At 41.1% G+C, this 24906-nt stretch overlaps 2 protein-coding genes across 3 annotated transcripts; one reads left to right on the plus strand and one right to left on the minus strand.

The window, feature by feature from the left end:
• Positions 1 to 420: 420 nt before the first annotated feature.
• Positions 421 to 16669, plus strand: LOC117531991 (probable histone deacetylase 1-B). Its single transcript, XM_034195198.1, has 14 exons — positions 421 to 559; positions 4624 to 4736; positions 4813 to 4930; positions 5016 to 5090; positions 6071 to 6209; positions 6486 to 6627; positions 6708 to 6800; positions 6878 to 6986; positions 10513 to 10653; positions 12137 to 12245; positions 13267 to 13397; positions 13476 to 13628; positions 15874 to 15925; positions 16015 to 16669. Exons 1-14 carry the CDS (start codon positions 508 to 510, stop codon positions 16040 to 16042), a joined length of 1455 nt encoding a protein of 484 aa, XP_034051089.1. The 5' UTR covers positions 421 to 507; the 3' UTR covers positions 16043 to 16669.
• Positions 16597 to 24290, minus strand: tmem54a (transmembrane protein 54a). 2 transcript variants are annotated; one of them, XM_034195200.1, is made up of 6 exons: positions 24141 to 24290; positions 21052 to 21245; positions 20385 to 20444; positions 19974 to 20180; positions 19101 to 19238; positions 17367 to 17504 (listed from the first exon to the last, which is right to left on the minus strand). In XM_034195200.1, the coding sequence occupies exons 1-6, from the start codon at positions 24151 to 24153 to the stop codon at positions 17379 to 17381; spliced, it is 738 nt and encodes a 245-aa protein (XP_034051091.1). In that variant the 5' UTR covers positions 24154 to 24290; the 3' UTR covers positions 17367 to 17378. The 2 variants fall into 2 exon arrangements, with proteins under 2 accessions (XP_034051090.1, XP_034051091.1); XM_034195199.1 differs by lacking the exon at positions 24141 to 24290 and having other exon boundaries at positions 16597 to 17504; positions 21052 to 21282.
• Positions 24291 to 24906: the final 616 nt, after the last annotated feature.

Consider the following 24906-nt stretch of genomic DNA (forward strand, 5'->3'; position numbering starts at 1 on the left):
AAACATCGATGACGGTGTGATGAGAGCTGAAAGCTGCAAAAACAATTAAATCATCCCCTATTCTAAGAATGCCTGCCTAGTCCTGGAAAAAGAGGTGCCGTTGGATCATTGTAGTTTACTCCAGTTTTTTCTGAAGTATGACCAAGGCTTTTAGGTATTTTTATGCGCCATTCCCAAAGCACACAATGTATTAAACTGTAATATAACATTTTACTGTTTAAAATGGAAAGTGAATTATTGCTCCTAAACGCGTATGTGCCACTTATAATCTTCTTGTGACACTGGTCAATATGTTCACGCGCCATCCAAGTTTATCATCTATAATGATACCAAGAAATCGAGTCGACTTCTCTTTCAATTATATTTCCGTTACTGCATGTAACGGCATGTGAGTTTGCTGCCCCCTGTCGGACGCGCTGACCAATGTCACGTTAATTGGCTGTCATACACTTCACTTCTGGCGGTGGAAAAGAAACAAAAAAAAAAACCTCCCAAAATACCAGGAAAATGGCGCTCACCTCTCAAGGAATAAAGAAAAAAGTTTGCTACTATTATGACGGTAAGTATCCACCTGTTTTTAATTAAATTAACGGTTCTGCTTATCGATGAAATTCGACACTTTGCTCCAACAATGATTCACCTCTTGCTAACCTGACACATTAGCTAATCTAGCTAGCATGATCATCACAAGTTGATAAAGGCATAACATTTGCCCGGTTACCCCGAGTGATACAGATCGCTTTAAAATGCGGTTTTAGGCTTTTAATTTCACCATACTCGTGTTGGAACCGATTTTTTCGTCGCTAGCTAATTAGCTAACAATAGAGCTAGCGGTTGTTTCGTTCATTGTTAGCATTAATGAGCCAAACATTTTTCTGCGGTAAAATGCGGATTCACGTGAACTGATGAATCGAGTGGACGCGATATTTGCAGCAAAGCGTGTAATTATGTGGTTTAAGGCTTTAAGGCTCCAGTAATCGAGCATTACACTCGAGCTAAGCTAATGCTCCGGCTGCGCATGCGCACTCGACAATGTAGCTCCTTTAACTTTAAAGTTGGTTTAAAACACACGCTTATATCTAAACTGATCTACAGGTTGCGTCACTTTTGGTCATGCGGGCACGTAATGAAAAGGCAGTGGAATTCTGTTCTCACTGGATAATATAGGTCGCTTGATTATGTAGATTCCTAAACTACGTTCATAACAACCCAGAACATCCCTTGAAACAACCCTTGATTCATCAAGGCTACGCTACATACGAATAGAAATTGGAATTATAAATACAGCTACGTACAAATTTTGTTCCATCTTTGGCAGTAAAGCACTTGTATAACGTATTTTGCATATAATGATCACTGAGTGACTGCAGTCCTGTAGCTCTTTTCCATGTAGTAGATGCACAAAGTACTTAACAGTGGTGCTTCACATTTAGGTATCTATCCAAAGCCGGTGTCACTTAAACAGATTGCATCATACTAAAGCCCCTTTCACACTGGGCCAACATAGAGTTGCACAATACAGCATACCATCTACGCCGAGGTTATGCAGCCCTACGTGTCAGTGCGCTGACGGACAAAAAGGGGTCCGTGAAATGGATGCAAAAAATTAAACATGTTTAAGTTTTTTTTCCACAGACATTCAGTAAGTCTATGCAACACTCTGCTACTGTACACCATGCCTCCACAATTGTACGCTACCCTACGCTAGTCCAGTGAAAAATCCTTATAGCTTTTTTATCAGTACATACCTGCATTGCTAGATTGTATTCATCCTGCTGGACTCGGCTTTGCTGGCAGTGAAGTTTCAAAACCACAGAAGAAGAGGCGGGCTGAGCTTTCCCCCTGTGCACAACATACGCAGCCATTCCTGCATATTAGATACGCAGCACAATGCAACTCTACACAGGCCCGGTATGAAACGGGCTTTATGTTGTAATTGTGCATTGCACAAACAGGAAATGAATTTCTGCATCTTCTGCTGTGACTGACTGTGTAACTAGTTACATTTGAGAAACATGCTCAGCATTTCTGTATAAATGTTTGCAACTCAGCATGACAACTTCAATACAGCAATCTGAGCTTGACTTATAGAGTAGGTTTTTTATTTTGTAGTTTTATTTTTCCCACCTACTATACAATGTGTTTTGACAACTGAGAAGTAGAAGAAAGTAATGTTTGTAATCTCAGTATGACAATTTGGGCATGACATTTCCAGCACAGCTACAGTCTCGGTACACGACTGCTGCGTGCTCAAATTGTTTTATCTCATTACGGTGACAATCTCAGCATATGACATGTGTACTTATTTTTACAGGTGAGTGGGCCGAGACAATGCAGATGAAGTTTCTAGTCCAAGAACCTAGATGGGTAGAATGAGCAGGATTCAAACCCAGGTCTACATATTGGCAGGCCAGCTCCTTATCCACTGAGCTACCTCCTCTGTTAAACATTTTTTGGTTCTCTTGTAGTCAAAAAAAATTCACATGGACACTGAGGTGGTGCATAGTAATAATTTAGGTCACCACCAGCACCTGTTTTATAGACATTTTTCTTAATTGTTTTTAAATGTAAAGTGGAATACGCTTTTAACTCTTTTAATTCATTTATTAGTAATTGGAGCGGGCTGCGGCCTCAACTTTACCTAAATTCTGGGTCTTTTAGTGAAGTTTAGGGCTAGTGGCAGGCGATCGCCTTTGTATTTCTTCTGTTTTTCTTGTTGTTTAATGCTGGCAAATTATACAGTATTTTTTGTCTTTTTGATGCCTGATTCCGTTTTTTCTCTGTTTAAGGTGCAGCTCCATCCAGAGATGGGAGTTGTATTTGTGTTGGCGATCCTCCTGTCCTGTGCGCCAATAGCATTTCTTGTATATTTGTCCGTGAATTGTTCTGTGAACTGTTCTGTAATTTATGTTTGTAGCATGGCCCAAGCAGGGGGTCACCCCTTTGAGTCTGGTCTGCTTCAGGTTTCTTCCTCAGAGGGAGTTTTTCTTTACCACTGTTGCTCTGGGGGTTGGTAAGGTTAGACCTTACCTGTGTGAAGCGCTTTGAGGCAACTCAAATGAAAATAAATTGAAATTGAATGCATCTATTCAAATATGTCTGTACTATTTCAACTTTATATGCTCAGACTATGAGAATGTCTTCAGTTAAATGGCCTGATGTGTATCAAGAGAAACTCTGTGCACAATGTCATCTCACTAAGGGCTCATAGCATGGGGACGTGCACAGATTTTGAACACCATAGGGTAGAAAATGAAGTACCTTGAAATATGTAATATACCATTTTAAAGGGTACTGTCTGTAGTATTAACCTGTGAAATTTTAGCGCTTAATACCTGCTCAGTGTGGAGACACAGCTGAATCAACATTCAGATCACCTCGCCGCGGGCAAAAACAATGCATTTTTGAAGATTCTTGGACCATACTTTGACTAGTCTACTTCCTTAAAATTAATACTCTTCTAACAACATGTCTATTTCCGGTCCAATACGTGATACATACACCAATGTGACGTACACCAAAATGTCGTCCTGCATCTTTGTTTGTCTGTGTGATTATTGTTTTTCTGTGTTGATGGGGTTTTTTTTCCTCATTGCTGCTGTGTAACGCAGCGGCTGTGAGGGTTTTTTTTCTCTTTCTTCCCTCGTGTGTGCTTATTTATGTGTGTTTATGTACCGGGCCGGCCTATGTGTGTTGTGTGTTATGTGTGTGTCGTTTGTTATGGGTCGGTCTTGGTTTGCTCAGCCCTGCTGTTGACCAAGGCAGGGATGTACATCTGGAGCTGGTCCCCGGGCGCCTAATGGCGACTTCTGCTCCTAATTGGCAATTAGGATGGGTTAAATGCAGTAGACACATTTCATTGTGCAGGGAACATGTTCTTTTGTGCATATGACAATAAAATTCTTTTGAATCCTTTGAATCCTTGAATGTGATGTACAGCAATTGAGGGCGATTTGTTGGAACAGTTAGCTACTGCTTGAACCGTTCAAACCAAGATGTATTGTGAGAACCAAACAACAGTGCACTCTGACTCATGGCATAGTTTCAAGCTGGTTCTGCAACAACTGGAATGAAATAGAGGGTGACGCACACAGAGCGTGATGTACAATTAATGGACCTGGTATCAAATACATTCAAAGAAATAGCTGACTAAATATTAACTACATCTTAACTAGTGACATTCCATAAACAGCTGCCCTGCATCATTGGCACGTCATCTCTGGGGTGCAAGTTTTGTAACATACAAAAATGTGATGTACTTCGTAACAGGAAACAAAGAGTGTACATGTTCCCATTCAACAAGTCTAAGTTAACTAAAACAAGTTTGGTGTTGGACACATTTTGATTCTGTCTCCACCAGGGGGTGGTGTCTCTGAAACTTATTCTAAATGTGGGACTATTCATCTTTTTCATGGATCTTGATAAAACCTGCAGTTGTAGATTCTGTCTTGCTACCACAGTTCAAGGTTGGGTCGGTGCATGTTGGGGGAGTATTGTTCTTGTTTTAAGTACAGTTTGCATACGTTTGGATTTTTTTCTCTGCTGTTTTGATCGAGATCTGACTTAAAAATATTTTACCTTATACCTCATAATGTTGGTGTACTTCATTTGTTCTCCTTGTAGGTGATGTTGGCAATTATTACTATGGTCAAGGTCACCCAATGAAGCCCCACAGAATCCGCATGACGCACAACCTGCTGCTCAACTACGGCCTATACAGGAAGATGGAGATCTACGTATGTAAAATACAGAAGGCTAAGTCAGGAAACCACTGCACTTTTTCTCAGCTATTTATTTATTTCTGGGTTTCAGCGCCCACACAAAGCCAGCGGTGAGGAGATGACAAAGTACCACAGTGATGATTACATCAAATTCTTACGTTCCATCCGACCAGACAACATGTCAGAGTACAGCAAACAAATGCAGAGATGTAAGTTTGGTCAGCAGTGTGGGTGTGTAGATTGTTCTGGCACTGTGATTTCCTCTCTTTCTCTCTGTCTCTCTCTGTCTTGCAGTTAATGTGGGGGAGGATTGTCCAGTTTTTGATGGCTTATTTGAATTTTGCCAGCTTTCGGCAGGAGGCTCAATTGGTAAGTTTTGATTACTGTGTGCAAAGTTACATTTTTGTAGGTTTAATTAAAAAAATGATTTAACTGGTTTTGATTAAACTTGGTGAGAAATAATTATTGCACAAGCACAAATGCTTTACGTTTTGCCATTTTGATGATTTCTTATGGTGATAACACATAAGGGTGAAGTCAATAATGTGAATATTTAAAATTGGTTTAGCTAGAAGTGTGTGTGTGTGTGTGTGTGTGTGTGTGTGTGTGTGTGTATATATATATATATATATATATATATATATATATATACACACACACACTCGGATGTGAGTAATTGTGATGTCGTGTTGGATGGACTGAATCGTGAGTCTAAAGGCACCTTGACACTTGCACAAATTTGATCTCCGCACTGCTGCACAATTTGTCGTACCAGTGCATCCCGCTTTGTCCCACTGGACGCCACACTAAATAAAGATAATCATTTTGTAGCCGATGACGCATTTGCTCTCAGAATGTGGCTGATGAAGCCATTCTGTCATCAACACCACAATATAGAGAAATTATCTGCAGCTGCAGGTTGTCTTGTGCATGTCGTGCGGTGGAGAACACATTTGGAATCTTGTTTCAAAGGTAATTATTGATAATATATATACTGTAATGGGTTGGTAAAACAGTTGGATTTTCATTCCTTCTCATGAATTAGATAATGTATCTGTAAAGTTATGTTTATTATAGATGTAAAATCACATCATAATCATTCACATGCCCTGTGCCCAACAACACGCAGTGGCACAGAGTGTTTTTGAATCACTTGTGCAATGTTCACAACTAGTTCACGAAATTTATGCATGCCAGAAGTTTTGCACATTTCTTTGTGCACTGGCACGCAGCTGCGCAGTTTACAACAGGTTATGGTGTGTTTACTCACTGGTACGCCACATTGTGTGCTAGTGCAGGAATCAAATTCGTGTAAGCGTCAAGGTGCCTTAACTTTGTCCTTTCTGCAGCGGGTGCGGTGAAATTGAATAAACAGCAGACCGACATCGCCATCAACTGGGCTGGAGGGCTTCATCACGCTAAGAAGTCTGAGGCTTCTGGCTTTTGTTATGTCAATGACATCGTGCTGGCTATTCTAGAACTACTGAAGTGAGTAAAAAAAAAAGTTCTGCTGCAGGTTTAGATGTTCTGCTTTATTTTATGATTGTTTGGATCTGGTAAGGATTCACTCGAACAAAAATCAGTTCTGGTCCCATTCTGGTCACGGTTTGACAGTTGACTTTAAGGTTACAATCCAGTGTTTTTGCGTTTTTAATCAGTCACATAGTGTGGGGAATGAAACTAAAAGAAATTAGTACTGGACCACAAGATGTATATTCAGGATCACAACTAACAGGACTTGACAGGTGCATGTCATCTTTTTAGGTACCATCAGAGAGTCGTGTACATTGATATCGACATCCACCATGGTGACGGCGTGGAGGAGGCCTTCTACACCACAGATCGTGTCATGACCGTGTCTTTCCACAAATATGGAGAGTACTTCCCTGGCACAGGAGACCTGAGGGTACAGACTGAAAGGATTTGTCCACTGATATCACAGTCCCATTGTCCACGTTTCTAACAGTCACCGTTTGCTGTGTGCAGGACATCGGTGCTGGGAAGGGTAAATACTACGCTGTGAATTACCCACTGAGGGACGGCATTGACGACGAGTCGTATGAAGCCATATTCAAACCTGTAAGTAGTGAAAAGCATTTTCACTTTCAACCTCAGTTATTCAGCAGGAGCTTTCTAGAATGTTGGTGTTTGTGTAGATCATGGCCAAGGTGATGGAGATGTACCAGCCAAGCGCCGTGGTTCTGCAGTGTGGTGCCGACTCGTTGTCAGGAGACAGACTTGGCTGTTTCAACCTCACCATTAAGGGTGAGCGAGTGCAAACTCTTTCCACCTCTTATTTAACCACATGCCATCAGATAGTTAATGACTCCTCAACTGTAAAACTGTTTTCTTGACTTTGGTAGTGTTTTAGAGATCTGTTTTTGCTTGCAGATAAGGTAAAATATTTTAAAAATCTTAGTCCAGTTAAAACATCATTAATGGTCAACCCTCTGAATGCTCTTCCTGCTTTTCGCAACTGGGCAGGTCTGCAGTAATAGAATTACAGTCAGAGCAAATTTTTAATGTTGAGCTAAAATATGGCCAGATTTTGCTGTCATTGTAATTCAGTTACCATATCCATCCATCCATCCATTTTCTTCCGCTTTATCCGGAGTCGGGTCACGGGGGCAGCAGCTCAAGCAAAGCCGCCCAGACCTCCCGATCCACACACACCTCCCCCAGCTCCTCCGGGGGAACCCCAAGGCATTCCCAAGCCAGCCGAGAGACGTAGTCCCTCCAGCGTGTCCTGGGTCTTCCCTGGGGCCTCCTCCAGATGGGACGTGCCCAGAACACCTCTCCAGCGAGGCATCCAGGGGCATCTGAAAAAGATTCCCAAGCCACCTCAACTGGCTCCTTTCGACGTGGAGGAGCAGCAGCTCGACTCCGAGCTCCTCACCCTATCTCTAAGGGAGCGCCCAGCCACCCTGCGGAGGAATCTCATCTCGGCCGCTTGTACTCGCGATCTCGTTCTTTCGGTCATGAACCAAGCTTTTTAATTAACTCAGAATATTTGCTGAAGCTGAAAGTCCTTGGTGTCAATTGAGCAGCACAGTCTCCTTTGAGGGCGGGCACTACTAAAGGGGTAAAATTTCTCTACTTCCAGGGACAGAAACACGGCACTTTCAATGGGTTTTTGGGCAAATTACACACAAAGTGAAAATGCATCGAAAAAGTGACATTGCAGTGGAAGTGGACATGTGTTGTGGTTTGTTTATGACCCGGAGCTCAAACGTGTCGAGGTGGTTTTGCAGGTGAGAAAACGTAGTTACTTTGGTTAGCTGTGTCGGCTAATACTTACTGACAAGATGTCTCCCATTTGCCTCACTTACTGACAAGATGTCTCCCATTTGCCTCATCTTCCCTTCTCCACTGGGAACTAAAAAACTGCACTTTTTGCAACTGCTTCAATGATTTGCAGCTGAAAACAAACCAGTACACCATTTGTCTGTGTGAAATTATGCTGTGTATATATTGCACAATGGGAGCAGCTGTCCCCATAAGTGGTCGAAACCCACGATATCACGCAGGGTTCAGTTGATGCTGCGCTGCCCTATATGGCGCCTCCAGTAGAGCTTGAAGTCAAACCTTAAAAATTTCATAGTGCTGATATTAACATGCTGTGTACAGCGAGGAAAGCAAAAAAGTAGATGAATGAGTGGGTTAGTCTGTCCCAGCTAGCTATTATGGACAGTAACTCAAACAATAAATGCTATGATTTCATAAATGGCCAAACTAAAAGAACATATAATGAGGACAAATCCTAGTGCATCTGGTGAACTTTGATGCGCCGGATCAGTCGAAATGGCAACTTTGTTTTGCCTATGTACAGTAGTGTTCAGAATAATAGTAGTGCAATGTGACTAAAAAGATTAATCCAGGTTTTGAGTATATTTCTTATTGTTACATGGGAAACAAGGTACCAGTAGATTCTCACAAATCCAACGAGACCAAGCATTCATGATATGCACACTCTTAAGGCTATGAAATTGGGCTATTAGTAAAAAAAAAAGTAGAAAAAGGGGTGTTCACAATAATAGTAGTGTGGCATTCAGTCAGTGAGTTCGTCAGTTTTGTGGAACAAACAGGTGTGAATTAGGTGTCCCCTATTTAAGGATGAAGCCAGCACCTGTTGAACATGCTTTTCTCTTTGAAAGCCTGAGGAAAATTGGACGTTCAAGACATTGTTCAGAAGAACAGCGTAGTTTGACTAAAAAGTTGATTGGAGACGGGAAAACTTATACGCAGGTGTAAAAAATTATAGGCTGTTCATCTACAATGATCTCCAGTGCTTTAAAATGGACAAAAAAAACAGACGCGTGGAAGAAAACGGAAAACAACCATCAAAATGGTTAGAAGAATAACCAGAATGGCAAAGGCTCACCCATTGATCAGCTCCAGGATGATCAAAGGCAGTCTGGAGTTACCTGTAAGTGTTGTGACAGTTAGAAGACGCCTGTGTGAAGCTAATTTATTTGCAAGAATCCCCCGCAAAGTCCCTCTGTTAAATAAAAGACATGCAGAAGAGGTTACAATTTGCCAAAGAACACATCAACTGGCCTAAAGAGAAATGGAGGAATATTTTGTGGACTGATGAGAGTAAAATTGTTCTTTTTGGGTCCAAGGGCCGCAGACAGTTTGTGAGACGATCCCCAAACTCTGAATTCAAGCCACAGTTCACAGTAAAGACAGTGAAGCATGGTGGTGCAAGCATCATGATATGGGCATGTTTCTCCTACTATGGTGTTGGGCCTATATATCGCATACCAGGTATCATGGATCAGTTTGGATATGTCAAATACTTGAAGAGGTCATGTTGCCTTATGCTCAAGAGGACATGCCCTTGAAATGGGTGTTTCAACAAGACAATGACCTCAAGCACACTAGTAAAGGAGCAAAATCTTGGTTCCAAACCAACAAAATTAATGCCTCACAGATGTGAAGAAATCATGAAAAACTGATTATACAACTAAATACTTGTTTAGTGATTCACAGGATTGCTAAAAAAGCAGTTTGAACATAATAGTTTTGAGTTTGTAGCATCAACAGCAGATGCTACTATTATTGTGAACACCCCCTTTTCTACTTTTTTTTTTTTTTTTTTTTTTTTTTTTGCTAATAGCCCAATTTCATAGCCTTAAGAGTGTGTATATTATGAATGCTTGGTCTTGTTGGATTTGTGAGAATCTACTGAATCTACTGGTACCTTGTTTCCCATGTCACAATGCGAAATATACTCAAAACCTGGATTAATCTTTAGTCACATAGCACTACTATTATTCTGAACATTACTGTACAGCTCATAGACCTGTCTGCCACCTGCTGATTAGTGGAGGTTCCGGCCGTCACGTGTGTTGACCAACAAAATGTGGATGCTGCATAGACTCACAAATTACGGACAACTGCCAGAAACTTGCAGGTTATGTCTTCACAAACACGGGATACATTGTGCTTATTGCCACTTTACACCAAGCTAACAAGCTATCAGCCGCTGGACGATGCCCAATACGTGGGCAAATATGCAACACAACAGGAAAGTAAAACTGGAGTTAAACTTTAGATAGAACGTCTGGCTGGAGAAGGTGCCAAAAGTAATTAGTGCTAGCTAAATCAAAACACTGCTCTGGAATATTTGGAAACCTGTTTCGAACATTGTTCTGGACTCCAGTCAAGAGGACGGTGTTACGAGCCGTGCTATACGGGGCCGTAATCCGTCACCGACTGATTCACAACAAATGTTCTGAAATGCTTCAGTTGATTTGGGGTCTCTAATTAAAGCTTGTGTTGTTCTCAGGCCACGCTAAGTGTGTGGAGTACATCAAGAGCTTCAACCTGCCACTGCTCATGCTGGGGGGAGGCGGCTACACCATCCGTAATGTTGCTCGCTGCTGGACATACGAGACTGCAGTCGCCCTGGATACCTCCATCCCCAATGGTCAGTGTTGACCTGCATGTCCTGAACTGGATTTCATTTAAAATGTCCCCTCACAGAGGGGAAGAAATAATGACATGATCAGGGATGAAAAATGTCCCCTTTTTTTGGCGGATTTCCGCTTTTTTGCCAGTTGCCCGGGTCATTTTGAGTGAGTAATATTTACCTTTTTATGTTAAACTGACCTGTTATGGTCTTCTGAAACAGTTGATAGATGTATTTTATAACTTAAAAAGGGGGGTGATGGTAACGCGTTAGCATGTCTTCGGCGTTTTAATGTTAAAGTTAGCATTAAGCTGTTCGCATCTTGGCACGTTTGTGTGCTTTTTTTTATGTATAATAATTAATGGCTCAGTGTTTGTTGTCGTAAACGAGTCAAATGTATTACAAATTGTATTTTTATTTTTTATTTTCATTTTTCATTTCATTATGTTTAGAATTTTACTTTGTTAATTTTAATTGTTTTGACTTTAAGAAGAGTGAGTGAGTCTGGTCTTGATAGCCGACATTATGAATGACCCATATTGCCCTTTTTTGAAGAGTAGTTAGTGATTTTATTGAACTCGTGTAGTTATTGCTCCAGATCTCTACACAGTAATTTAAACCCGGTCAGACAGTGGAACAGTGTAGGATGCCGAGTGATTTATGATCCAGAACATGTTTTGCTTTTTTTAACACTGAAATTCTTCTTGATCATTTGATTTATATATATTTAATGTGTGGTTTCCAACTGATTTTCTCATCTGTTATTGACCCAAGAAATTTTTATTAAACCTTTCAAACTGCACCCCATCTATCTGTATTTGCACTTATTCATTCTGCAGTTCCCAAATAACATTAGTTTTGTTTTTTTTAAGTTTAATGACAGTTTGTTTCAGTCAAACCATATTTTCAATTTGTTCATTTCTTCAGTGATTTCCTCAAGAACTATCTGCCAACCAAGTTAGAAAACTGCTGCATCCTAGTAAGAGCAGAATACTACTAGAGGAGTAATTTTGAATAAGGAAAGTTAGGTTTTTTTTCTCACCAAAATGGGTGCTGCACTCACTCTAGTTTATTGTCTGAAATGGCCCCAGATTGCAAGTGTATTTTTGGGTTTCAGCTTTTTTTGTTTAACTCTTTCATCCCTGAATATGTGAATTTAATGACTATTTTGAAAAATAATTATTTAAATTCGATAACTGTAATTGGCAATAGTTATTTTACCACTATAGATTCATCTTTCTCTTACTACTTTGCACCCCCCACTCCAAACAAAAGTGTGTGTACCTTATTGTCAAATCTTTTACAATAGGTCACAGCCACAGGCTTCAAATAGACCTGATTAATAGTTGGCTGACGTGAAGTATTTGTGATCTGTAATGATCATCAATGCAGAAATCAATCAATACTTTAGTTGTCATTGTCATAATAACACAGTTATAAATAACGAGATGCATATCAGTAATAAATCATTAATTGCACAAATGACTCATTATTTTCCCAGAGCTGCCGTACAACGATTACTTTGAGTACTTTGGGCCAGATTTCAAGTTGCACATCAGCCCGTCCAACATGACCAACCAGAACAACAACGACTACCTGGAGAAGATCAAGTGAGTGCGAAATGTTTCATATCTATCCTTACATGAATCGCAGCACAAACGACGCATTAAATGAAAGTATTGGCAGAAAAATCACATCATCGTTGCAGTAAACTGAGATATCGGTGCAGATACTTGCTGTGTGCGTTACGTTTTCCTTCTCAGCCAAAGATTGTTTGAGAAGAAGTGCCACGCTCTGAACCAGCGTTCATGTTTCTGTACCTGTGGTTTTGTCCTGCAGCGTTCCGGTCGGACTAAATATCTTTTCATGATGTACTTAATGTCGTGACATCGTCGTCTCCGCAGGCTGCTCAGTCGCTGAGCGGCTGAAGTCACACACTGAGCTCCCGCTCCAGGTCTGCTGGAGTTCTCATTGAAATCACGGGTTCATAGTAAAACCTGTGTCGTTGATGTGATATTTTTTACCAGCCGGATGCACCGACACTTTGCATTCAAAACTGAAATATTTACAACTTTTCCTGCCTGCTGCAGCAACGAGCAAGAAGGGTGTTTTAGATCTTTATTTATATTTAGATATTTATTTTCTATTTATTTTCTTTTTCTATTTATTTAGATATATTTAGATGTTTATTTATCTTTATCAGATAAATTTCTTGTTACTTGTCTGTTTGAGTTGTTGGGGGGGGGGGGGGCAGGTCTCACACATGACATTTTGGTCTGGAACGAACAAGGTGTGTGTGAGGGAGGGGGAGAGAGAGAGAGAGCGCGCCCGCCCGCCTGACCTCTGGCTGATGGTTGAGAAGGATCCGAGCTGCAGTATGGAACCTCAGCGATGACCAGAGAGAATCCAACCCTGGCTCCGGTGTCTGGTGCTAGTATTAGCTCATGTACCAAAGACAAGAGTGTGTATCTGCTGAAAGGTTTCATGAATCCAGTTTCAGAGTTCCATCATCATTGTCACTCTGAGTTGAATGGTGCAGTTCATTTGTAGCGAGCGAGCGGCGTCTAGACGTTTTTTCCAGTTTGACCATTACCCACCTCGCTGTCTGTGCCCCGCCCACTCTGTTTTTAGACAGCGTTTGTTTGAGAACCTGCGAATGCTGCCCCACGCCCCCGGGGTCCAGATGCAGGCCATCCCAGAGGACGCTATACAGGAGGACAGCGCAGACGAGGATGAGGACGACCCGAATAAACGCATCTCCAGTAAGAGCCGCTGACGTGTGGTATGGCGTCCATCAGGTGACGTGTTCTCTGGTAACGCTGTGCTGTGGTTGTGTTCAGTCCGTGCTCACGACAAAAGGATAGCATGTGAGGAGGAGTTCTCAGACTCAGAGGACGAGGGGGAAGGAGGTCGCAGAAACGCGGCCAGCTACAAGAAAGCCAAACGAGCCAAAACCGAAGGAGAGAAAGAAGGAGACGAGAAGGAGAAGAAAGGTACAGACTCCTGTTTGATTTTGCCTGAATCATGCTTCATTTATATGAGGCGGAAGTGTCACATAAATGACATAAATTGAACCACAGTGCTGCTTCAGGCTGATTTGGTGATCTGGATCAGTGGTTTAAGTCCTGTTGGTGTCTCTGTTGGCTGCTTGATGATATATTTTCCGTTGGACTAAACCCCCCCTGTCCACATACGTCCCGTTAAGTTGCAGTTCGCTTCCCGATTTAAAAAAAAAAAATTGCAAAAAGGCAAACATGCGTAATGATCACCAACTCCACTGCAATCCACCAGCTAGCATGCGTGGTCATCCTGAAGTGCACCGCCTGCCACCTGGAGTGTCGCCATCATCAAGATAATCGGAAACAAAATTTTGGACTGTTCAAAATGTCAGCGCAGATAGAAATCATCTGGAATCCAACCGGGTCACCAACAAGCTCGCGCGCAACTTAACCCTGTACCTGATCCACCATCCTAAAGTTCACAGAGGCAGTGCAACAAAATGTTCCATCCCATGAATCCGGTTGTTAAGCTCTGATGTAACGCATCACATGATAAATCTGTTTCCAGCTCCAAAGACCTGCAAGTTTACAAATAAAGTTACGTCTGTATGATCCTTTCAAGGATTTACAGTTTAAGTTTAGTTTATGTTTACAGTGTGCACAAACCTCCGTCCCTCCGTTAACCGCATTCATCTGTTTCTAAGGTAAGAACACTTAATAAAACTTTTTTCTTTTACTTTTGTATATTTTATTATGCGCAGGTAAAATATACGTCTGTTTACTAATAAAAAAATTATTTTTTCATAATTTAGTGTGATTTGGGGATGTTTTACAAGGCTGGAAAGGATTAAAATTATTTTAGTTATTTTCAATGGGGGAAATTCATTTGAAATAGGAGCAAATTGTCTTAGAAGCTTGGTCACGGAACAAATTAAACTCGTAAATCAAGGTTCCATTGCACTACTAAAATGTAATTTTTTTTATGCTTTTCATCACGTTAATAAGAGACTGCATCCATGAGACCCTGAAAACTTGCAAAAACAAATATTATCGATGATCCGTGTCTGCTACGTTTAACCTGCGTGGAATTTAATAAACGCAAACCGAATTTCAGACATCTTATATATATTAGTCTGGAACAAAGAGGACAAACAGTGTTGTAAAGGACAATAAACAGGACGTTAAAGAGCAAACTTCACTTTCCCCCAGAACGACTTGATCAGGAAGCGATCACAGCTCACAGCAACTCCCATTGAAAATAACGGAGAAACGACTTGAGCTTCTGGCATTTTTACATAAAACAAACACAGTAACAATGTCTAAACTCAGAGAATATATCCAGGAGAGTTTTAGGCACAATATACAAAGAGTTTTATGTTGCGATGTTAATGCTGTTGTCCGTATGCAGCGGTTTAAGTGCAGCGTGATCAGAGCATCTCAGTGCAGTTCTCAATGTTAATGACGGCGCACATTTTTTGTTTGGACCCGGAAGTTGAAAATCACATGATGCGTTACATCACACTTAACAACTGGATCGGTGTCACCGGTGGCAAAGTCACTGCCACCTTCAGCTCCGCCCCTTTTGTGGCTTGTATGCTGTTTGCTTCCTGATTTGTACCTGGAGCCCAGATAGAAGCTGATGGGAACATGTGGACACGAGGCACAAAAACAGGTTCCAGCTGCTAATTGACTAAAATACAGCCGTAAACATTTTCAGCTCATTGGTCTGCTCACTGTTCCAAGGGGGCGGTGCTTCCTTCCCATCTGTTTAATTGCATTTCTGCTTTTCCCTGCTGAGGTGCACCATGCACACACATCTGATTACTTCCTAACAGAACAGTCCTAGAGTGAGCTCAGACTTCTTTGTGTGATGTCATAAAGCACAGTGAATTTTAGGGGTGGAAAGATGCATCATGGACTGTTTTTTTTTTTTTTTTAATGGGTATCGTGATACCTTTGAAGGACTGGTCCTCCTCTTGAAACAGTTTTTGTGTAATATACGAATAGAAAACATAATGTCAGAGATGACCATTTTTGCTTCACTCAAACAAGAAATTTTCAGTCACACTGGCTGCAAAGCGTCCACTCTGCCAGCAGGTGTCCACATTATCCACTCTGAAAATACATCTACATTTTTTTTATTCTATTTATTTATCTCCACCCACCCACTCTGGGTTCACATGAAACAAATTTAACAATTTATTCGTTGTTATTTTTTATTTTATTTTATAAATAACAGATGTGAAAGAAGAAGAAAAGGTGCCAGAAGAGGAGAAAATGGACACGTCAAAGTGAGAAAATTGTTGAACGTTACTGACCATGTTGACAAGGAGCTGGCTGATTGGCAGCGTTAATTATTTCCTTGCTCTGGATCCTTTAGGCAAAAAGAAGAGTCCAAGACACCTTGAAGACTTTGAAGACAAAGCAATGGACAACACCCCCCCCCCCCAAATTTTTTTTTATATATATATAAAATGAAACTTAATGAAGGACTGTTAATGAACTCCCCTCTGTCATAGTGGAACCTTTTCTACTCGTAAACAGTTACGTTATGTTTTTGTTTGGGGGGGGGGGGGCAAATCTTATTTGCGTTTCAGACTGTTCAGTGTTTAAAATCCTGTAAGTGCAGCTTTTTCTATCTTATGGTTTAATTTATTTCATTGGTGGAACTCTGCTGCTGTTTTGGGTCTTCTTTGGCCTCGTGCCTTTGGGTCACATTTGAACTAAAGAATCTTGTCTCACTGATCTCAACTGTTTGTGTTTTAAAAGCCTGATTTCTTATGACATGTAGAACTCAATGTGGATCTACTTTATCTGTTTATGTGGGTTCGATACCGAGTGTCCAAATCGGGTTTCAGTTTGTTTACAAAGCAGCATTTTGTTAACGGTCCGTGTTTTTTTTTTTTTTTTTTTTTTTTTGTGGTTTTTTTTTTTTGTTTTTTTTTTTGACCCGTCAGGAGCAGTTTTCCAAATGCTGAGGTTTTACAGATTTGTAGTAAAATAAAATGTGTACATTCAAAGTAGCCACATAAAAACAATCTCAGCTGTAATTCTAAAATTTCTGGTGACTTTGTGACATTTTCCCATTTTGGGCCCATACTTTGAGACCCACGTTTTCTGGTATTCGCTTCTCAAAGGACAGAATTTTCTACTTTTTTGTTTTTATATAGTTGCCAGCAAGTTTAAGGTTTTGTTGATTAATAAGGCGTCAAAAACTTTGAGCTGTGACATTTTTTTTTAATAGCATTATTTTTTCGTTTGTATCTTCTTCCGAGCATCATGAGATTCTGTAGATCTCACCTGTTGTTGAGTCTTGGACAGTGATGGACAGCGTTTGTCAGGAAATACTGTAAGCCGCAAATTTTTAGTGTACATATTTTTTATTTTGCCAACACGAGACATAATGTTTCCTACAGCTGCATGTGTCCGTTGTTTAAATCTGACAGAACCGCGTTGGATTCAACACCAATAAACATTTTTTTAAAAAGTTTTGTTGTAGTGACTGAAGGCTTTTTTTTTTTTTTCTTTTTTTTTTTAACACCTATATAAAACTATGTAACAGACTGGCGGAAGTGTCAGGATCAGACTGACAGTTCTGTGTTTAAGACAAACACAATTTCATCCAAACCAACAACAGTGCAGAAAGTAACAACTCCCTCATCTTGATATTGCTTGAAGTTTAACGCTTAAAGGCTCAAATTGAGGTTTTGTGCAGTCAGACACGGAGATGTTGGCTGCGCTGCTTCACAGCCAGTTGCTCTGCTGCGCTCCGGAGCCTCCATCCAGCAGCTCGTCTTGCTCCGCCTCTTCAGCCACCGACTCTGGCGCACGAGGGGACACCGGGATCTCCACGGCTCTCTGGATGCGCACCTGCAACATTGTTTTGTTTAAGTGTTGTGATGAGAGATGTCTTTATTATTTTAAATTAAATTCATCTTCAACGGCTTATCTGGGATCAGGTCATGGGGCAACAGCTCCAGCAGGGGACCCCAGACTTCCCTTTCCCGGGCCACATAGACCACCTCTGACTGGGGGAGCCCGAGGTGTTCCCAGGCCAGTATGAAGATATAATCTCTCCACCTAGTCCTGGGTCTTACCCGGGGTCTCCTCCCAGTTGGATGTAGAACATGTAGATCGAGAGCTTCGCCTTTTGGCTCAGCTCCTTTTTCGTCGCAACAGTATGGTAGAGTGAACGCAACACCGCCCCTGCTGTGCCGATTCTCAGGACAATCTCATGGTACATCGTCCCCTCCCTCATGAAAACAAGACCCTGAGGTACTTGAACTCCTTCACTGTGTTAACTCTGAATTTGCTCTGGATCTTAAAAGCCCAGTTGTGGAATATTAGCTGTTCACAAACGGTTCTGTAAGCAGAGTTACTCAGTTTGAATTTTACCACTTTTTTTTTTTAAGAATTTATTCTGGACTGCAGTAAATAAAACAGATTGCATAAAGGGCGGAGCTTGGGAAAAGTTATGGTAGTTTAACTTTTTTACATGATGTTGAGTTAACATCACAAAGAAATAGAAAATCCAATAAAACCTGAATTTCGCTGTAACTGCAGATCTATAAGTTATTTTCCATTTTATGGCTGTAGAACTTGACTGCAGCTGATTTTCATATTATAACCTGCAACAAAAGTTTCCTGCCTGACTTTTATTTTTACATAAAAATGTTGCCAGGTCCACTTACATTTTTCTTACAAAGTCAATTATTGTGAGTTTTGAATTTCAGTTTTCTTTGGGCTTTTTCTGCATTGTAAAACTTTTTTTTTTTTTTTTAACAGTGTAGTTACTCAACGTCAACAGCTCCCCCTTTATTTTTTCTTTAGACTGCTGTTTGGTTCTCTTTCTTTCTGGTTTCATTAGTAAAACTAACTAAAACTTTATTATTTTTATTAGTGGTCATGTTAATTTTTCAATATTAAACATTTAGCAGCTTTTCTTGTTGGGGGGGCTTGTTTTCAGTGTAGAACGTTCCCAGTTCAAATCCCACCCCTGCCACATTTCTCCATGCAATGTGTAGTGTCAGGAAGGGCATCCGGCGTAAAATTTGTGCCAAATCAGAGTGCAAATCCACGTTGGCTCTGCTGTGGCGACTGAGTGAAAGAAAAAGAAGACAAAATAACCTCATCCAGTATTTTGTTTTATTACCCATAATGCAGCATGGCATTGCCACAGGGCATGACATCTGGAAGAGTTCAAGATTTGTTTTTTGCCTGAGTACTGAAGCTAAAACGCACTGAAGAAATGTGATTGAGGGCTGTAGTTTGATCTAAGCTTTGACTGTTGTGATCTCATATTAGCCCCAATGTGAATCCACGCGTATCAAAGAGAGAAATACAAACTGGAACTCTGATGATTTCACACGCGTGCTCTGTACGGCCGCGCCACGCTGTATGCAGAAATTCCAGGAAAACTTTGAATTTTGATTGTGTTGAGTGAGCGCAGACTGATGCGTAGCTCACCCTCTTGGAGAGTCTCGGCTGCTTCCGGCACGGACACAAGTACAGGAAGGATGTGCAGGCGCCAAAGCAGTGGAAGGAGAAAACCATCTCCACCACTGACATCACAATGAGTGGTACCCACAGGAAGATGGTCGTCCCCTAGTGGACAAAGCAGGCAACAAGTTACTTCTTCAGGACTTAATATGAACACATCAAACCTTTAATGTTTGCTAAGCAGTTGTTCAGTTAGCGCAGGTCTCAAAGTCAACTTCTCAAATCTGCGCAAATGAAAATAATTATGTTGGTTGAAGTTCCATTATTCCATGTGACTATTTCGACAATAGTTTGTCAATTTCCACAGTATGTTACTTTTTTTTTCTGTGTGAGGAACTCTCTTTTTAACAGTGTTTATGTGGGCAATGGCAGACAGGAACTCTGTAGCACATGTGTACACCACAGCCTGTGCTGCTACTTAACATAAGAACCAGAAAAATTAACTGTCCTAATCCAATAATGCAGATTTTGAAAACTGATGATAAAATGTGTCAAACTGACCAAATACTGCAATTTTTTAAAAGGCGAGGGTCAAAGGTCAAACACTTTTTTTTTTTTTTTCCTGCCAGGACCTGAACTCTCACATACGAATGAAAAAAATCATTGTGTTTGTGGTGCTATGTTGAACAGATCAACCATCCATCCATTTTCTGTACCCACTTAATCCAATTAAGGGTCGTGAGGGGTCGGAGCCTATCCCAGCAGTCATACGGAGTGAGGTGGACTTCACCCTGACAGATCAACCAACCAACATTAAAATAGCTGTTAAAACAGCACCCCTGAGTGGTGATGACTGTTTTCAGTCAACACGCCATGTTTATTTTCAGGCCGTGAGCTTACGTAGATACGGGTGGGGTCAAAGGGGCATTCATAGATGATGCTGGAAGGTCCATCTGGAGTCTGCCAAAAGCCTTCTGGAAACGTGCACTCAGCCAGCAGGTTCCATCCTTTACCAATGATGGCCGTCACCATGGAAACCATCAGACTCGAGGAGGAGGCGGTTGCCAAGAGACCTGCCAGGAAGCTGATGACCAGCAGGGCCCACTTCTGCAACGACAACACCAAAAGAAAAAACCCTGCTGTTAGTCAGTACGTGTTGGTCTGAAAACACTTCAGGCAGACGACAGTCAGGCACAGAACCCCCCCCCCCAACAAAACCACACTCCAAAACTACAAACTGCAACATGTTCTGACAGGATCTGGCGGCAGACGGGAAGCGTGACTAGAGGCGGGGGGGGGGGCAGTTCTTACCAGGCTCCTGCTTTTCTTGTTTTTGGACAACACAATGGCTGTTATTCCAGCAATAAGTCCCTAGGGGGCACAAGAGGTCAGGTGTCAGGAGATACGATCATTTTCACGGCATACAGGTGACACAATATAACAACAACCACACGTGAGACAAAGACGCACTGTGAGACACAAGACCGAAGGTGACGAGAGACTCGACAGGTTTTCATGACAAACTGTTCACAGTTTCTGTTTGTTTTTGTTTTTCCACAGAGGACGTCAACAAACAAACAGCAGCGACAGTTCAAACTCTTTGAACAAACCATTAAACGTGTGTCCACATTAAGATGTGAACTTGTTCGGCACTCGAGTGCAGACTTTTAAACAACATTAACCCCGACCTCACTCGTGACCTTTGACCCCTACAGGTAGAGATGCCCAACTGGAACACAGTCTCTTTGCATCTGCACAAACCTTACAGACCATTTTTGGGCAATGGTTTCTAATGTGACCTTTGACCTTGACATGCTGCAGAAGGATGGGCCACCGAGTTGGACTGAAACTGTCTTTTGCATTTTGACAGAGGAAGAGACGGGTGCGACCTTCATGGGTGCCGGTTTTAGCAGTTCTTCCACCAATACCAGCGCCCTCTCAGAGTTTGTCTGCAGGGGTCGTGTTTGAGGTCACTTACCACCAGGCCCGCCACGATAGCGATGACGCTGGACACAGAGTAAGTGGCCCAGGCCCAACCACGCACGTTGATGTGCCTCAGCACGGGACCGTGCACCAGCGCTCCCAAGATAAAGTTCACGTGGCCGACCAGTACCAACCCCAAGCCCATCTTCATCAGGGCTTTGTTGTCCTTCAGGTTGACACAGCAAACTCCTGCAGGAGGTCCAGAGACCATCAAACAGTCACAAGCAAAGTTTGTCTGATTCACCACCTTTTTTGGGGATTTTTTTTAATGTGATCCTCAGAAATTTTATTTATTTAAAATATATACATATATTTTTAAAGCAATTTACATTTTGAGCATTTCAAAACAATGAATCATTATCTGAACCAAGGGATGCCCATGATATCGGATGCCATCATCCAAGTGTTTTGAGTATTATGAACCAGTCTGTTCCTGAAGAATTGTCATTTCATGTTTTGAGCATTAAGAAACACCCATTTTCTGAATTGTTTCATTTAGTGTTTTTAACATTATGAGACAGTCGGTTTCCGAAGCACTTGGTTTGTGTTTTGAGCATTATGAAGCGATCATTTGAGCTTTCTGAAACTTGTTTTCCAAATTGTTTCATTTAGTGTTCTGAGCATAATGAGATAGTCGGTTTCCAAAGCAATTGCTTCATGTTTTGAGTATGATGAAACAAGCATTTGAGCTTTGTGTAACACTTGTTTTCCAAATTTTTTCATTTAATGTTTTGAGCATTCGGAAGCAGTTGTTTTTCTGAAACACTTGTTTTCTCACTCACTCACTCACTCATCAGGGTTACGGGGGCTGGAGCCTATCTCAGCAGTCGCTTGTTTTCCGAATTGTTTCATTTAGTGTTTTGAGCTTTATGAGACAGTTGTATTTTTTCCTCTCCTTGTTTGTCTATTTTGCTCTGAGTCACTAGTGGCTCATATCACTAAGAACATATATGTAGATTTTTTTTTTATTGCTGCAGCAGTTTGTTGCTTTATTTTCCTGCACAATTTAAGGAGACAAACAAACAGACAGTGATAAAAGGTAAATGGACTGAATTTATATAGCGCTTTTCCATCTGCATCAGACACTCAAAGCGCTTTGTTTGAGCAGTGACAAACAGACAGTGATGGCAACAAAAACTGTGTCTGATCCACTGAAATTGTGGATATAAGTACTTTATTCTGAGAATAGCCAGCATTGATTTTATTAACCTCCTGGTGTAAATAAGGTATCACCACATGTGTAGAACTCAAAAAGAATGATAGGTTGAGTTTTCATTAAAAAAAAAAAACAACTGCAATGTGGTAAAATGTATTCATAAATATGAAAGAACAGGCTCTTAATAATTATTAACTATCGCATACTGTATTTTTTTTCTCAAGATTTGTTTTTGCACAAGTTTGAAAAACAACAGATCATACGTTTAGGATAAATTACTTATCATGAATTTAATTTTCAAAGTGGCACTAATGACAACACTCATACTGAACATAATTTCGCTTGCATAGACTGATTTTGGAGCTCAAGCAATAATTGCAGATGGGCTTTCTGAGGTCCCAGATAGCTTTTCTGATTTTCTTTTCTAACTTTCAGAATTTAGTAAATTAGCATATGGTCCATTGATACTTATGTGTAGACACTAGTCCCTAGAGGCAACTATTTTTGGTTTCAAATCTGGGCAAATGCAGTCCCAGAAAATTCTGAATGTGACAAACAAGAAACAGGTGTTGTAAACAAGTCAATGCTGCTAAAAATACAAAGTTGCACAAACAAAGATACTATTCTGACATGATTTTGCACATAAGACTGGCATAGCATGTTTCAAGTACACACATATATGTCAGAAGGTGGGGGGACATACCATATTCTGTCCCCCCTGGTTGAAAAGGTTGGGGGGACATGTCCCCCCTATCCCCCGCCAAATTGCGCCCATGAGGAACTGAAGATTAGATGAACATCTATGGAGCTCCAGATGACGGCAGAAAAAATCAGAACGTGCAGAATTTTACGTGAGTCACATGAATGTGAACGTGTGGAAACGTTATGAATCATGCAAAGTCTGAAAGGTGTGAAATGTCCTGAGTAATGATTGTGAGGAATCGTGTCGGGGTCACAGAGCCCCAAAACTGTAGTTGCAACTCCACAGCCATGCAGGGGCCCCGGAACCACACGGCAGAGCGTCGCCATCCCAGTGGGAGGAGCCATGCAATAGAACAGAAACAATATCCTGATACCAGGAGAAGGGACGTGACCACAGAGCAACCACAGGAGAGGGAACACCCACCTGCACCAAGCAGCCCCTCAAGCCCCACACTGGACCCAACTACATGGGAGGCCACACCTACTCCTCAGAGGGGCTACAACCCCCCCCCCCCCCAACCCGAGGACACAGGGCGGCATCAGACCCCCTAAAGGACTTCATCAAGGGCCACATCCTTCTGGGGAGTTGGACCAACCAGGCTGCCACACACAGGGACTTTGAAACACGTGTCCCAATAAGGTCCCTGCCTAACCCCCTGGACCCTAACCCCCACCGACCAGGTGCAGCTGAGCTCCCCCCCACCGCCACCCCATTTCATTTAGTTTAAAATCTAACTTCCTAACAAAATGCACCGGAAATACAATGAAGAAAAATGTAATTATGTTGCTGATCATTTTGATCTTTGGTGTTTGAAGGTTGTGAATGACCCAAAGAGGCCACCGTACAGTGACAACAGAGGGCAGCTCCTCTGTGACTGGTTAAAGACTTTATTACGTTATTATATAATTATTACTAGTGGCGTTATTAGTCCAGTATTATTCTTTGGGGTGCAGTGAAGTTGTTTTAAATAGTAGCAAATGTAAATACTTCATTAATGTACAAGTTACTACAATAGTTGAATAAAAATGTACTTAGCATGGATTTAATATATGGTCAAAACATGACAATAACGTGATTATAGCGAGATATTAATGTGAAGCAGAAAAGGTTCACCATTCTGTACCTCCTATAAGCCCCGCCCCTCGCTCCGACAGACAGACCACACCTGAAAACTTTTACTCACAAACATTTCTGTTCCGTTCAGGACTCAGCAGACGGAACTTACCAAAGTGGACCATGATGATTTCAGCGTCCTCTGGGATACCGACAGCTCTAAATTGTTGTTAAACTCATTTCCCTCCGGGTTTTTTTTTTTTTCCTCTCTCTCTCTCTCTCTCTCTTCTCCTCGCGCTCACCTGCGGAAACCAGCGCGCGCGGACCGACAGCCAAGAAGCTCCGCCCCCTGTCATTCTGCGGGGCGGGGCTTCAAAACAAATCAAGATTATATTAAATCCATACTTACGTATTTTCCATGTATTTCTTCACAAGGAAATAAATGTATTATAGTTTAATACAACATAAATCGCAGAAGATTCATGAGGCCTTTTCAAATAACACAGCAGCTATCAAAGACTCTAAACAAAAATAAATACAAGGTAGTTCAGGATGTAAACAAACCGTGTTTTCTAGAATATATGGATTTTTGTGCGTCGTTGTAGTGCAGTATTTTATTATTATAGGCAGTTATTTTTTATTACTAGAGTTTATTTTTGTTTAGTGCTTTGATTCCTGGGAAAATTCTATGTAAATAGTAATTATAATTATTCTTAATATTAATAACAAATGTGTGAATTTTTTTTCGGTGTATAAGTCACACGACCTCCCAAACTAGTAAACAAAAACCCGTTAAAAATGATTTCGTAAAATTATGACTTATACTGCTGACAATATGGTAAAAATGAATATTTAAGTTCACCACTATCGCGCGCATAATAGCTGACTGAAATTTACTTTTTTTTTTCATTGTTTTTTTTTCTTTCTTTCTTTGTTTT

This window comes from Thalassophryne amazonica, chromosome 19, assembly GCF_902500255.1.
Source record: "Thalassophryne amazonica chromosome 19, fThaAma1.1, whole genome shotgun sequence".
In the NCBI taxonomy this organism is placed as follows: domain Eukaryota; kingdom Metazoa; phylum Chordata; class Actinopteri; order Batrachoidiformes; family Batrachoididae; genus Thalassophryne; species Thalassophryne amazonica.